The 15,341-nt window shown below is 48.7% G+C and overlaps 2 protein-coding genes across 2 annotated transcripts; both read left to right on the top strand.

The window, feature by feature from the left end:
* Window positions 1-522: 522 nt before the first annotated feature.
* K441DRAFT_562420 (uncharacterized protein) lies at window positions 523-891 on the top strand (the record flags this gene model as incomplete). The annotated part of the gene is made up of 1 exon (XM_067643558.1): window positions 523-891. One exon carries the CDS (start codon window positions 523-525, stop codon window positions 889-891), a length of 369 nt encoding a protein of 122 aa, XP_067503728.1.
* Window positions 892-1,684: 793 nt separating this feature from the next.
* K441DRAFT_660539 (uncharacterized protein) lies at window positions 1,685-15,035 on the top strand. The gene is made up of 8 exons (XM_067648719.1): window positions 1,685-2,209; window positions 2,265-5,617; window positions 5,735-10,068; window positions 10,121-10,183; window positions 10,244-10,378; window positions 10,426-14,184; window positions 14,236-14,580; window positions 14,636-15,035. The coding sequence occupies exons 1-8, from the start codon at window positions 2,162-2,164 to the stop codon at window positions 14,728-14,730; spliced, it is 12,132 nt and encodes a 4,043-aa protein (XP_067503727.1). The 5' UTR covers window positions 1,685-2,161; the 3' UTR covers window positions 14,731-15,035.
* Window positions 15,036-15,341: the final 306 nt, after the last annotated feature.

Raw genomic sequence — 15,341 nt, 5'->3', positions numbered from 1 at the left:
GAGTTTACTGATTGCGAGAATGACCCTTTCTTATAGGAGGTCCAGCTTCTAACCCACAGCCATTCTGCTATCAACTCTAAGTCGACCCAGTCAATTCAATACGACGCAGTTCCCATCTATCACACTACTACGGGCAACCACCCTCCCGTGAACACGTGTCGGAGAGCATCCCTGGCCTCTGCGGAAAAGAGCAGCATTCCCAGCTTCACATAGCTCAAGCCGAGCCTTTTGGGTTTCAACGTGGTTAGGTTGACCATTCAAATCCTTATACTACACACCCTCATGGATCGAATCGGGCTTAAGGCTATCCAGTGGTCATCTTCTCGCACTGACAGTTTAAGGCGCCAAAGGCTTGTATGGCTGACGTTCTAGAATCCTTGCTATTGGTACGGATCTATAAGTGGTCGCGCTCTCAGCAGGGCGTCCGGATAGCTCCACTCAACGAAGTTGCTCACATTCGAGTTTGGAAGCGATAGGAACTTGCCTAATCCTCATTACCATACCACATAAACCACGTCACAAATGCCTTCAGACGCCGAATCAGCTCGGCGGACTGCAGAAGCTCGTGCTGCAGTTGCTGCCTCGCTTACTTCTGTTGGAGGTTCAGTTGACGCTGAACTCCGGACGCGAGCCGCAGACCTTCACGCGAATTCCGCTGCTATCACGAAACAAGAGAACGAGCTGGCCAAACAAGCCGCGGCGCTAGCCAAGCAAAGCGCGCAGTGGCAGAAATTGGCAGACACAAGTACAAAGAAGTTGAATGAGATTGGAGATATTCAGAACTGGGCCGAGATGATTGAACGGGATCTCCTGGTACTAGAGGAGACATTGAAACTGGTGGATGTCAAGAAGGCTCCAGAATCAGCAACCGGGACGAATGGGTGGGCTTGAGGGAGTATCTCTCTTCAAAAACAACAGTCCACATTATACCGCGGGAGGATGACTGTTCACCTGATTTATCCCAACATTGTTTGGCCCGCTATGCCTGACCCTCCCCCCGGAAAAGCAAAATTGCAGTTTTCGGCAGCCTTTTAGCTTTACAAGATACCACTCAGTTTCATCACGTTCTGTGACTTTCGGTATTAGGCATCGGTAGTCATGGGCAGGCCACCATCATGGTATACTAGGCTAAGGGAGCAAAATGGCAGTTTACCTCAACTAGACTGGTTAGCTGAAATCATATCAGTATATCAAGTGTTATCCAAATTTGGATAAGTGAACTAAGAATTGATCGCTTGCTCTCCATTGATTAATTCCGTTCGTACCTATATTGTGCTGTTCCTAATGTCACCTTCAGGGCCGATTTGATTCTGGCTGGATCGAGATGCCCTCTTTCGTAGCTTGTTGCGGAGCGCTGCTGGTCTTTATCGGGATTTCTGACAATGAGTGATTTATACCAAGATATCTTTGGATGAGATATATCTGTCTGGAATGAGCGCTCGCTCTAATTTTCCGATACTAAACATAGCTTGAACACGTCTATTATATGCAGTGTCTAGGAGTAAATGCATAGATAGTGCTTTGCCAATCCTGGATGACGTGAAACTGTGAAGCCCTGAATGCTTCGCTATTTTTTCTAGCGATGATTTCACGCTGCCCTAAATAAATGCCAAGACTGCCTTGGCTTCGCGCGACTAACCTTAGATGTACCTCGAACTTTATGAACTCACTCAACACCATCATCCACCCATCCTTCTCTCTGCTCATTCACCACAAGAGTTCGTTGACAGTAGCTTCCCGTTGCTGCCGTTCCTTTCACTCTCTGCCGTTGTGAATCAAGAAACGCGCCTGCACCGTGGTTTCTTGCGGCTTCGGCTCTACATACATCATCGCCTCAATCACCCTCGACCTTAATTTTGCACCACCTTCCAGTACACTCCGCTGCTCGGTCAGCCCTTTCATTTAGCTCTTTAAGCAGTTGCCTCTACATACTGCTTTGTACTCTAGATCACGGCCACCGAGTGGAGAAAATCTTAGCTGCCTTCACGATTACCCGCAGAGCCTCAACACAACTTCTCAAAGCCTTTCAGGCAGCTCGCTGCATCAACGCGCAAATCTCAAGCTTCCCCTAAGCCACATTTTCACTTGAATTGCCTGGGTTAATACAGAGAGGCTTACATTAACTTGAGGAAGGCTTGCCTTCCAAGTGGCCGTTGTCGTCATGGTGAAGATCAAGAAGACGGCCACATCAAGACATGAGGCAACTTTAGTATATTCTCCCAAACTTTTGCCTTGACGAAATCTAGAATCTAACTGCTCTGTAGTCCCCTATGATATCGGACTTCGTCAAGGCGACAGCTTCGATACCTCTCTTTCAACTCCCCGCTCATCTCGCCTCATTTCCTCGACAATGGCCTTTCCCTAGAGGCGACTTATATCATTGGATACCAGTTCTGAACCGCTTAGACGGAATATTAGAACTATTCAATCAGGAATATGGCTTGGCTAATGGATCCCAGACACAACCATTTGAGAGGCGGCTTCTGTTAAAAGGCGACGCAGAGGATAGAAAACCAGCCTCAGAGTCTTCGCCGAGCGATGGCATTCTTGATGAGCTGCATTTCTCGCCAGATGGCGATCGTGAGTTGGTTGAGCAAGTTCTCTCGTTCACAAGACTCCTCCTGGAGAACTGCGGAAATAGGAGCTTGTATGCTAGCAGTGGTCACTTGAACAACTTGCTAAACACAACATCAATCTCACTCCTTAAATCTGCGCTCCGGTTGAGTCTTCGTCTTGCTCAACGCTTCCATGNTTCCCGATTGCGCTTGGCTCCGACTTCCTTACATAGCTCACTCCTAGCAAGCCACTACAATATCAACCTAGAAAAGGTCCACAAATTGGCCTCACCTTTTACGAAAGGGCCCCAATCGGTTCCTATTCTTAGTACGCCCACATCTAAGGGAAAAGAGAAAGCTCCTTTTATTTCCGACGGCAGGAGCGCTATGGACAAAATAAATGCTGCAGATCTGGTTTCGATGGTCAAGGACGATGTTCCACCATCAATTCTTGGTGAGGAGTGGGGTGGTGTTTTACTGTCTTACTATGAGACACCATCTGCTTCTGGGGAAGGGGCTAGCAAGGCTCAGGAGATCCCCACATCTCCTGCTACTCCGAAGACACCCACGCCTGTACGTCGAGCGTCCAATTTAGGTCCTAATCAAACACCCCGGCAGAACCGCACGATGACGGCTGAAGATTCCCCCACTACGCCTACTGGGCCTAGTAGTCGTGACCCCGACCCAGCTCGTTCTTCTGGCTTGAAAGTGTTCGAATTTCCTTCTGCTAAGCTTTCGACTACACCTGCACATGAGCTAGTGAAGCTAGGTTTATCCGAGGTTCCTGAGACATCTCATTACGAACTATTACACAAAATTCGTGTTGCGAAGGCTCTCAGCTCTCCCAAATCTACTCGGGAAGATATTGTTGCTATCCGCCTGCTTGCCATTGCGAATCTAGCTTACGTCCATCCAGAGAGCACATTTCAGCAGAAGATAGGTCAACAAGACTCTGACGAACCCCGTCGTCTTCAACTTGCGTACCAACTTTCTGAGCTTGTTCACCCTCCTGGGAATGGCGAGTCGGGGATCTCAAGGGAGCTTCAAACATATGCCCTTAGCACTTTGGAGGCTCTGACGAAGCATAAGAGCAAATCGGCCGATGTTTGCAATGCACTCAATGTCAATGTCAATCACGGCGTCCTCTTTTATGTCGTTCGTAAAGCGGTTGCAGAATTGGGAGTTGAAGAGGGTCATGGGGATACTTCTGAGGAGGATGAGTGGCGAGAAGCACTCTTTTCTCTACTAAACAATCTCCCAAACGCGCAACCACGAACTGGCGAAGCCATGGTATCTGCAGGCCTTCTCGAAATCTTGGTGGAGGTCCTTACACTTCGAACAACGAAAGCTGAGAGGAATCACCCAAAGGTTCTGAATTTCTTAGACACATTCGTGTACAATCTACGCGATGCATTTCAAGCAATGGTTAACGCGAAGGGTCTAGATGTTATTGCGGACCTAACGGCTTTTGAGGTCGAAACGTCTCAAGTGCGGGCTGAGAAAGGGGAGGGAATGCCGAGCGAATTTAAAACTCAGCTCACAGATTACCAGATTCCGTTTCACCAGCAGCAAACACTCCGGTGGTTGTTCAAGTTTATGAATCATATGATGTCACACACCGGCGGTACCTTTGATCGATTACTGCGCAATCTCATAGACTCCCCGCAGCTGCTGCGTGGTCTCCGAACTGTCATTGCTAATGCCTCCATATTTGGATCCACTGTCTGGAGTATGGCCGTCAACATCCTGACAAGCTTCATCCACAACGAACCAACGAGCTACCAAGTTATTGCTGAGGCCGGGTTGAGTAAAGCCTTCCTTGAGACCGTAACTCAAAAACCAATTCCGGAAATCGAAGCCCCACCGGTAGCAACGGATGAGAGCGGCCAAGCACCAGAAGGGCCCTCCGAAAACGCTGCCGCAAGCGATTCAAGTGCGACAACTACCCCGGCTCCACCAGTTCTCCCCCATCCTCCAATGTCATTTCCACCAAGGAACAGACCACTGGCTCCCGGGATTCTGCCAGTTGCTGAAGCAATATCTACTGTTCCACAGGCTTATGGTGCTATTTGTTTGACTGAAGCGGGTATGAAGCTTTTCAGATCATCCGAGGCCTTGTCGAGTTTTTTCGAGATATTCGAGAACCCTGCACATGTAAACGCGCTCGATTCGGATCCCGATATTCCGACAATGCTTGGCAATTCCTTTGATGAGCTAGTCCGCCATCATCCTCCCCTCAAAGACCAGGTCTTAGCCTCAGTTCTTGATATGGTTGCCCGCGTCAGTCAGTTGTGTTTCACAAAAGCCGTCGAAGGTGGCGTGGGAGCTAAACTCTGGGTCGAAAGTGAGGATGGCCGGATTCTGGTTGCAGGTGGACGTCAAGCCCTGATGGGCGAAGAAGGTTCCATCCACAAACAAATCCCGTTGGCAGACCAACACGCAAATACGATAGGAGTAGAGCATGACATTGAAATGCCGGATGTGGATGAGCCAGACCACGGCCAATCTTTGGGCGCCGTAAATGAGGATGTATCCATTCAGCAAGTCGTAGAGTGGGAAGATGCCAAGATCGGACCCACTACTACTCAGTTCATTGGTGTTGTTTCTAGATTCCTTGGAGGCTTCTTCAGCAATAACCAGCTGTGTGCCTCTTTCATCGAATCTGGCGGTCTTGAATTTGCCCTCGATTTTGCAACACTTCCGTGTCTGCCGTACAAGTTCAACGAGGCCATGTCACCAAGTGAAGAAGTCAGCCGAGTTATCCAGCTTCTCGTCGAACAGAAACCACATCTAGCTCTCCCGTCTCTCATCAAACGGGCACAAAACGCTGTCGATCTGTTAGAGCCTTTGATGAGGCATACAGGAGAGGAAGCTTTCTTTGCTCCTTTCACCAGTCCGTCTGGCGCATCTAAATCTAAAGATTCGCACGAACGACAAAACATCTCGAACAATGGGACTAAATACGCCAAGTCGCTTGTGACGATTCATACTCTATGCAATGCTCTCTCGTTGACCTTCCAGGCCCAAATGTTCAATCACCGCTCCACACATAACATCTTTAGTCAGGTGAACTTAGCTGACATGACACATAACATCTTTAGTCAGGTGAACTTAGCTGACATGACACATAACATCTTTAGTCAGGTGAACTTAGCTGACATGACACATAACATCTTTAGTCAGGTGAACTTAGCTGACATGTATGCTCGTCTCATCGATAGTCTTGGGAGGTTACACAGAAGCTGTGTATGGGAGGAGATACTGCTCCAAAAGAATATGCCGTCAGAATGGGAGAAGGCGACTCGAATTAAGAGTTCCGGTTTTGGTACTGATGAGGCAGATGACATCCTGCGAATCAATCATCTTGACCGAACACCATCTGAACCTCCAGAAGGGTCTAATGGTAGCCCTGATGCACCTAATCAAGCCTTGGGTGAATCAGCCAGCGTGGAAGCCAATAGTGCACCCAGTCATCACCAAGATCATGACAGTGTACAGTTCAAGAATACTCAGACCCTGCGTTACCTTCTAAGCAAAGTTCCTACCGCAATTACTCCATTCTTCCAGTCTCTGGGGAAGCTTCTGTTATTCCGGCGGAGCCTCGATTCATACCAGAAGCAGTGTGCAGTTGTAGTCGCAAATCAGCTTGCCAAGGCTGCACTAGATCAACTTCTTTTCGATGTTCCGAAGGCTGCTATGCAAGCCAAAGATCGGTATGCATATTGGATCGTTATCCTCACATCTGTGTCGCAGCTCATTATCGACAATGGTATGGACCGTGGTTATCCTCAAGCATTAACGCTCGTCCTGCAATCTTTCAAGAATCAAGGCGGCTTCACCGTCCTCAGTGATATTCTTGAGTCTTTTTACGATGAAGCTACTTCTATCATCGCTACTCAAGGTGATGAAAAGCTCAAGGATGCTGTCCAAGGAGTTCTTAATCTATCTCTTGGAGGAATCAAGATTATTTTGGCATTCTATTCTCAAATCATTAACTCCAAACTAATTAATGAAGCCGGCCAGACCACTTCTATGCAATCCAGACCCGATAGAGATCGCGATAAGCCTGACTTTTTCCTACCTGCCCAGTTTCTAGTTGAACTACGAACGGCGGTCATTAAACCCGTGCAGAAAATCTGGAACTCTGACCTCATGGACAAAGCCACTACGTCCATTGTCAAAACCTTGATTTCTATCCTCAAGACTGTGCTTGATGGAGAGACAGAACATGGGGCTTGCAAGCGTTCAGATAAGCCCCTGCCTCGAGGTAAAATGGCTATTAAGACCTGGAAAGTGCGGAGCGCGGAGAACATCCAACGCCTAAAGGATCAAGACTTTGATGAGGACCTTGCTCGTGAGGCTCTTTATCGCTGCTGCGACAATTATATCATGGCTCGCGAATATTGTCTTGCTCAAGTCCGAGACACACGCGTAACGCGCAACCCTATCCCCTCTTATGAAGCTAAAACACAAACTTCACCTTCACCAAGCAGGGCTGATGTCGTTGTTCCTGATGCTACGGACATCGCAACTAGTTCGACGGGAGATCACGTAGACTCTGAAGCACCTGAAGTTCGTTCGGTTACCATGGAAGATATCGCTGACGATGCGGACGTAGGGGGATCCGAAGCACTTCCCGCACTTGTTCCTGAGGCCACGACGAGTCTCGAAACGTATAGCGCTTCAAGTTTCGAGGGGCCCTCTCTATTCAATACTATCAACACCACCGAAGCTGGAAAGGCAACCGGAGTCGTTACTATTGACGACTTGGATGAGGAACGGGTAAATCTTAGGAAAAACCTCATTGATCGTTCCCTAGATGTACTGAACCTTCACGATGATGTCACTTTCGAGCTTTCCGATCTAATATCTGCAGCCGTTTCCAAGGCTCCAGATCCAGCAGCTATGCGTGGAGAAATCGGCTCAACACTTGTTCAGTCACTCATTTCATTGCAGGGTGATGACTTCCGGTCAAATGGCAAGAAGATAGCTGCGTCCGCTCATCTCCTTGCTCTTGTCCTTCAGGACAAAGACTTTTACGAAGCTACTGTTGATGAGCTGAAAGAGAACTTTTCAACCCTGTTAGAATTTATTAAAATCTTCCCAAACCAGCAAGCTGATGAACAGTCGCCTTGGATCGGCCAAGTTCTCCTAATCGTCGAACGCCTCCTCGCTGAGGATTCCCAACCACATCAGATTCAATGGACTCCTCCCAATACCGAAAGTCCCAAAGAAGATAACACAATAGCACAGCTTCCAGATCCCGTTGTTCCCCTTGATGAGAAGAATCACATGTTTGATGCTATAATGGAGGTTTTACCACGTATTGGTAAGGACGAGTCTCTCGCCTTATCAATAGTCCGCGTCCTTGTGATGCTTACACGGACTCGGCGCATCGCAGTCCGTCTAGGTGAGAAACGCAATATTCAACGGCTCTTCCTCATGGTAAAGCAGCTTGCGGGTATTACGAACGAGAGACTCCAGAGTGCCTTCATGCTTGTCCTACGACATATAATCGAGGACGATACAATCATAAGACAAGTCATGCGGAGTGAGATTCAAGCTATGTTCGAGGGACGAGATCGACGGCAAACCGATACAACGGCTTACACCAGGCAAATGTATCATCTTGCACTTCGCGCGCCCGAAATTTTCGTTGAAGTCACCAACGAGAGGCTTACTCTTTCCCGCTTTGATCCTAATCAACGTCCCCAGGCTCTAGCATTGAAGAAAGAAGAGAAGACAACTACAGATTCTACAGCTAACGAATTAGTTCCTGTTGGTTCCAGCTCAGGCAACACCACAACGGAGAATTCTGTGGACGCAGATAAAGCTAAGCCGTCGACAGAAAGCAAAGAGGGAGAGGCTCTCGATAGAACCAAGACACAAGATCTCAAACCACCCGTTGTGGAGAATCCTGACGGCGTGATACACTATCTTTTGTGCGAGCTCCTTGCCTACAAAGATGTTGATGATAAAGAGCAGCCAGCTACATCAAGCGAAAAAAATAAGAAGTCAGTGCCTACGGATGTAGAAATGATCAACGGCGATCAGAGCTCTTCTCAGACACCATCAATCAGCGGAGCCGCCGATCAAAAGAAGAACGACAAGGTGGAGTTCAAAGCCGATTCTCATCCGATCTACATATATCGCTGCTTCATCCTTCAGTGCTTGACTGAGCTCCTTTCATCCTACAATCGTACCAAAATCGAATTCATCAACTTCTCCAGGAAGGCTGATCCTCACGCGATGACACCCTCGAAGCCTCGTTCCGGTGTACTTAACTACCTTCTGAACGCTCTAGTGCCGGTTGGAACCCTGAATCATGCAGAAGATCTAGCATTTAAAAAGCGGCACACGACTTCATCCTGGGCTGTCCAAGCTATCGTGTCGCTCTGCGCCACAACTGGAGAGAACGGTTACCCCAAGTCACATCCATCGCCGTATGCTGAAGAAGAGCCGGAGTTGCTTTTCGTACGCAAGTTCGTTCTCGAGCATGCTCTAAAGGCTTTCAAGGATGCTAGCTCATCGGATGAGCCCCTAGACATGAGGTATTCGCGATTGATGAATCTTGCAGACATTTTCTACAAAATGCTGCAAGGCAGTGCAAATTCTAGCAGCAGCAACAGAAATGGGAACAGCCTTCAACCTTCTCAGAAGCAGCTTGCAAAGATTATGTATGAGAAAAACTTCATTTCAGTTCTGACAACCTCAATAGCGGATATTGACCTCAACTTCCCTAACGCTAAACGAGCGGTAAAATATATTTTGCGTCCTCTGAGATATCTCACCGAGACCGCATACGAACTGAGCACGAAGTATGAGGTCTCAACACCAGGGACCATTGACGATGACGAAATCTCCACTGCCTCGTCTGTTGACGACGTAGATCCAGATCGCGAGGAAACGCCTGATTTATTCAGAAATTCGACTCTAGGGATGTTCGAACCTGGCCAGGGGATGGAGTCAGACTCAGAGAGCTCGGATGATGACGATGACGATGAAATCTACGATGAGCAGTATGCTGACGATATGGAGTATGATGAAGATATGGGTCAAGATGACGAAGACGTTATTAGCGAAGAAGATGAAGAGATGGAGGGCATGGGCCCTATGGAAGGACTTCCCGGTGATGTTGGTATGGATGTAGAGGTTGTTATAGATGAGGATGGAGAGGATGATCTTTCGGAAGATGAGGATGGTTCTGACGAAACAGACGAAGACGATGAAAATGATGACGATATAGAGGACATGGACGAAGTGAACGGAGATGACGAAAATGGAAGTCTTGATGGAGCGGACGACGAAGATTGGGCGAGCGAGGATGAGGATCAGGAGGACTATCCTGGTCAAGACGAGATCGAAGATGCCGGCCACAACCACCCTGCTACGCTCAATCAGATCATGCAAGTTCTTGAGAATCATGGCGATGTACTTGACCAAATAGGCGAAGATATTGAAATGGACGTCGCACACGAGGACTATATGGAAGATGAAATGCAGGACGAAGAAGGTAAGCAACACCCATCAATATCCTTTATGATCCTTTCCCTGACATATTCTAGATGAAGAGGATGATGAGGATGACTATGAGGATGAGGACATCGTCTACAACCCAGGACTTGAAGGTTTGCTCACTCGACTCGCCCGCAGCCTAACGCTTCTTGAACAACAAGTAACCAATATAGATGACGACGATACCGGAATCCCCAACATAGGTTGGGGTTGGGAAAACGAGCCACAACCGCACGCTCTTGTGCGCAATCATCCCCACCGAATAAATCCATGGATGTTCCCTGGTAGTCCAAACGATCGTATTCTAGGTACGTGATCATCAAATTAGTGGATGTGCGCTTCTAATGAAACAAAGTACCCGCATATCGCTCTCACAGACCCGGTGGTGCACAGCGTGGAGCAGACGATGGCACAAACCCCCTCCTTCAGCGATCTGGTCGACCCTCTGGCGCTCCTCTCGGAGGACCCCGTCCTGAGGCCATGAGCGATTGGGTACACGCCATCGATCCAATGCGCCCAGGCCGAATTTTCCAAGAGGGTGGTCCGGTCTCGTTCATCAGCAATCTTCTTAACGCAATGAGCCACGGCGGCCCCACAATCCATCAACACAATGGGGCTCTTCACCTCTCTTTTGGAAATTTCCCTCTTGGTGTGCCGCCTCCATTCGACCCTGGCTTCCGCCGCGATATTCGTCGGCCGCAAGAGCAGCAGTCGCGTGGATCGCGCGAAGATCCGGCACAAGCCGTCGCTTTCCTTCCAACCGTCACCACCTTGCGATGGCAAGACGAGGCGAGGATTCTTTTTGGCAACAATGCGATCGAAAAGAGCCAGCGAGTAATTAACGCTATCCTAAAGCTCATGGTCCCTCCTGCAATTGAAGCCGCTGAACAACGAGCCGCTGAGCAGCGAGAGAAGGCGGCTCGCAAGGCCAAAGAAGAGGCCGAGCAAAAGGAGAAAGAAAAGAAGGAGCGCGAGGAGCGCGAAGCAAAAGAGAAGAAAGAACGTGAGGAACGAGAGGCTGCGGAGGCTGCGGAGGCTGCGGAGGCTGAAGCTCATGCTGCAGCTGCAGCTCAAGCTAGTACGGAACCTCACCCTGAGAGCCAGCATGTTGAAGAACTGCCAGAGAATGTGCTCGCCGGACAGGAAATGGAAGGCGTGGAAGCTTCACAGCCAGCAACTACAGGAGAAAGCACTGAGGCAGAACCATCAGAATCTGCCTCTCGCATAACAACCACGATTCGCGGTCGGAGAATTGATATAACTGGCATGGGTATTGACTTAGAGTATTTGGAGGCGTTGCCCGAGGATCTTCGAGAAGAGGTCCTGATGCAACAACTTGCAGAACAGCGATCTCAGGCTGCTGCTGCCGGAGAGGAACCCACAGATATCAGCCGAGAGTTCTTGGAGGCATTGCCAGCAGACATTCGAGAGGAACTGCTTCAACAAGAAGCTCAAGAGCGACGTCGTAGAGAACGAGACGAGCAGCGTCGCCGGAATCAAGCTAACGGTGGTCCCCCTCCTCGTGCTGAAGAAATGGATACGGCTAGCTTCCTAGCTTCCTTGGAGCCTGGTTTGCGACAGGCTGTCCTCATGGATCAAGACGAAGATATGCTAGCGCAACTACCACCAGAGATCGCAGTTGAAGCTAGAGCTCTAGGGGGCGATCGTCGTCTTAGCCAATTCCACGATTACATCCCTCGTATGAATCGGGCTCGTGGCTTGGATCGAGGCAATCAACTTGACGATCAAAACCAGAAGAGGAAGGCCCGACCATGTGTTCAGATGCTAGATAAGGCTGGAGTCGCTACTCTTTTACGGCTAATGTTTATTCCTCAAACCGGAAGCTCTAAACAGAGTCTGAATACGGTCCTAAAGAACGTTTGTGAAAACCGTCAAAATCGTGCGGAAGTAATCAGCATCCTCTTGTCTATTTTACAGGATGGCAGCGCGGATATCAATGCAGTCGAACGCAGCTTTGCTCAGCTTTCACTCCGCGCGAAACAACCACCAACGCAGAAGACCCCACAGCCACTCAAGCGAACCGCAACTGGACCAATCGCAACCAATTCCGAGATGTCCCCCCTTATGGTGGTTCAGCAATGTCTTAGCACCTTGGTATTTCTAACCGGAACCAACCTTCACGTTTCTTCATTCTTCTTATCGGAGCACGAGACTGCAGTTGGGTTCAAGAGCCGCGCAAATCGGAAAGGCAAGGCTAAAGAAACCAAAGCCACAAGATATCCTTTGAACGCACTTCTCAGCTTGCTTGATCGGAAGTTGATCGTTGAGAGCTCTTCCATTATGGAACAGTTAGCCACACTCCTGTGTACTATCACTCAACCCCTGAATGCGCTTGTGAAGAAGGACAAAGAAAAGCCAGCTGAGGGGGACAAGAAGGATGAAACGGGACCAGCCACGAGTCAGGAAGAAAACACATCTTCTGCGCAGGCTGAGGCACAGAATCAATCAGGGAACACTGTAGACGCCGAGATGACTTCAGTACCAGAGGTCACTGCACAAGAAACTCCTCAACCTTTAGGTGAAGGCAGCGAAGTCCCTGCCACCCCCGAGGTTACTTCCAAGGAAGCCGAGAAGGAAGAAACTGAAGATAAGGCCAAGAAACCGCGAACTCTCGTACCACCGGAAGTTCCAGACTATAACTTACGGCTTGTTGCTAATATTTTAGCCGCTCGTGAGTGTAGCAGCAAGACATTCAAGGACACCTTGTCAGTCATTAACAATTTGTCTCCCATTCCTGGAGCTAAAGAAGTATTTGGTAAAGAGTTGATTGGGATCGCACAAGCTCTAGGTCAATCTATTCTGAGAGACCTCCAAGACTTAACAATTCAGATATCCAAAGCCGAGTCCCCAACCGACGTTCAAGGAATGGCCCTCTCGAAATTCTCTCCAGCTAGTTCTGATCAAGCCAAACTTCTCCGCGTCCTTACTGCGCTAGATTATCTCTTCGATCCAAAGCGCGCAGACATCCAAGACAAGCCCTCTTCCGACAACGCTGAAGCTTTGGCAAGCACGCAGAAGGATGATATACTCACTACACTGTACGAGAACTCCACTTTCGGTCCCCTCTGGACAAAACTCAGCGACTGCTTGGCTGCAATTCGGCAGAGAGGGAATATGCTTAATGTTGCTACGATTCTACTCCCGTTGATCGAGGTCTTGATGGTTGTATGCAAAAACACCACCCTCAAAGATGCACCACTTGGCAAAACATTTGCGAAGGACTTTGCCCTTTCCAGCCCGCCGCCCGAATCGAAAATGGAGACACTGTTTTTTACATTTACGGAGGACCATCGAAAGATTTTGAACGATCTTGTTCGCCAGAATCCGAAACTCATGAGCGGATCCTTTTCGCTTTTAGTCAAAAACTCTAAAGTCCTCGAATTTGACAACAAGCGCAACTACTTCAACCGTAGACTTCATGCTCGTGGGACTGAAATGAGGCATCCGCATCCGCCACTTCAACTTGCCGTTCGCCGCGACCAAGTCTTCCTTGATTCATTCAAGTCTCTATACTTCAAGACGGCCGACGAGATGAAGTACGGCAAACTTAGCATACGATTCCATGGTGAAGAAGGCGTAGATGCAGGCGGCGTCACTCGCGAATGGTTCCAAGTACTCTCTAGACAGATGTTCAACCCTGACTACGCCTTGTTTGTTCCAGTCGCTTCCGATCGCACAACATTCCACCCAAATCGCCTTAGCGCAATCAACCAAGAGCATCTCATGTTCTTCAAATTCATCGGACGTATCATTGGCAAGGCGCTATATGAAGGCCGTGTGCTCGATTGCCACTTCAGCAGGGCTGTCTACAAGCGCATTCTAGGTAAGCCGGTTAGTCTCAAGGACATGGAGACCCTTGACCTTGAGTACTACAAATCACTATTGTGGATGCTGGAAAACGATATTACGGACATCATCACGGAGACTTTCTCAACTGACGTCGAAGCTTTCGGAGAAACACAGACCGTTGATCTGATTGAGAATGGTCGCAACATCCCGGTTACGGAAGAAAACAAGCACGAATATGTTCGCCTAGTCACTGAGCATCGCCTCACTGGAGCCGTTCAAGAACAGCTCGAACACTTCTTGAAAGGTAATTATCCCCGCACGCGTTTTGTGACTCCTCTAACATTTCAATGAATAGGCTTCCATGATATTGTCCCTGCCGAACTTATCTCCATTTTCAGCGAACAAGAGCTCGAACTGCTCATTTCTGGTCTGCCCGATATCGATGTTGAAGACTGGAAGAACAACACTGAATACCACAACTACACGGCTGGATCCCCGCAGATCCAGTGGTTCTGGCGAGCGGTCCGGTCGTTCGACAAAGAAGAACGGGCTAAGCTTCTGCAATTCGTCACGGGTACCAGTAAGGTTCCTCTTAACGGATTCAAAGAGCTTGAGGGCATGAACGGCTTCAGTCGATTCAACATTCATAGAGATTATGGTAGCAAGGACAGACTACCTAGCTCGCACACCTGCTTCAATCGTAAGTATTTCCTATGGAGACCTGTAGAGACCTGACGCTAATATAATATGCACAGAACTCGACCTCCCGGAATATGATACCTACGAGGCTCTCAGGCAACAGCTCTACACGGCCATGACAGCCGGAAGCGAGTATTTTGGCTTTGCCTAAGCTCCCTTTTCCATCTCCCTACGAAATTGACGATAGTGTTTTCTTTGCATTTACTGGCGCCGAGGTTGCACCATAACAAAGCTCTTTGTTAGGATGGGCCGGGCTTCTTTGCATTGGGCGGATGCTGTTGCTGTCTCTAGCTTTGCACTGACGTCCACTAGCGTTCTTCATTCGTTGTACTACTACAACTCAGCGCCGTAGTTGTGGAAAGGTTTTAGTTCCTAAGGCTTAAAAAATTGAGGCGTGGGGGATTAATCACCGGGGGCTTAAAGATCGTTGGAGTTTTCAATCCGTGGTGGGGGAGGCGAAGTGCAGGTCGTCACTCTTGTCTGCGGTTTGAGAAATCCAGGGAACGATGTGGTTGTTCGGCTTGCGTTGTGTATAGCTTTAGCTCAGAATTACTGACTTCAAAATCTTCATGTGTTTCTCATTCCTGTGATGTATAGGCTGTCAAAGTGATCTTCTCCTTGCCAGAGATTTCCCGGTCTTACTTCAGCCCCCACCACCCAAACTGTCTAGAAGGAAAGACCTCCCTTAACAGAATACCAAGGCTACATGGGCAGTCATAGAAATATTTGTAGGCCTCCTTGCACAGCATTCCTAATACGCAG

The sequence above is a fragment of the Cenococcum geophilum genome, assembly GCF_001692895.1.
Source record: "Cenococcum geophilum 1.58 unplaced genomic scaffold K441scaffold_23, whole genome shotgun sequence".
Classification (NCBI taxonomy): domain Eukaryota; kingdom Fungi; phylum Ascomycota; class Dothideomycetes; order Gloniales; family Gloniaceae; genus Cenococcum; species Cenococcum geophilum.
The sequence above is the reverse complement of the archived record's forward strand: the minus strand, read 5'-3'. Positions and strand labels throughout refer to the sequence as shown.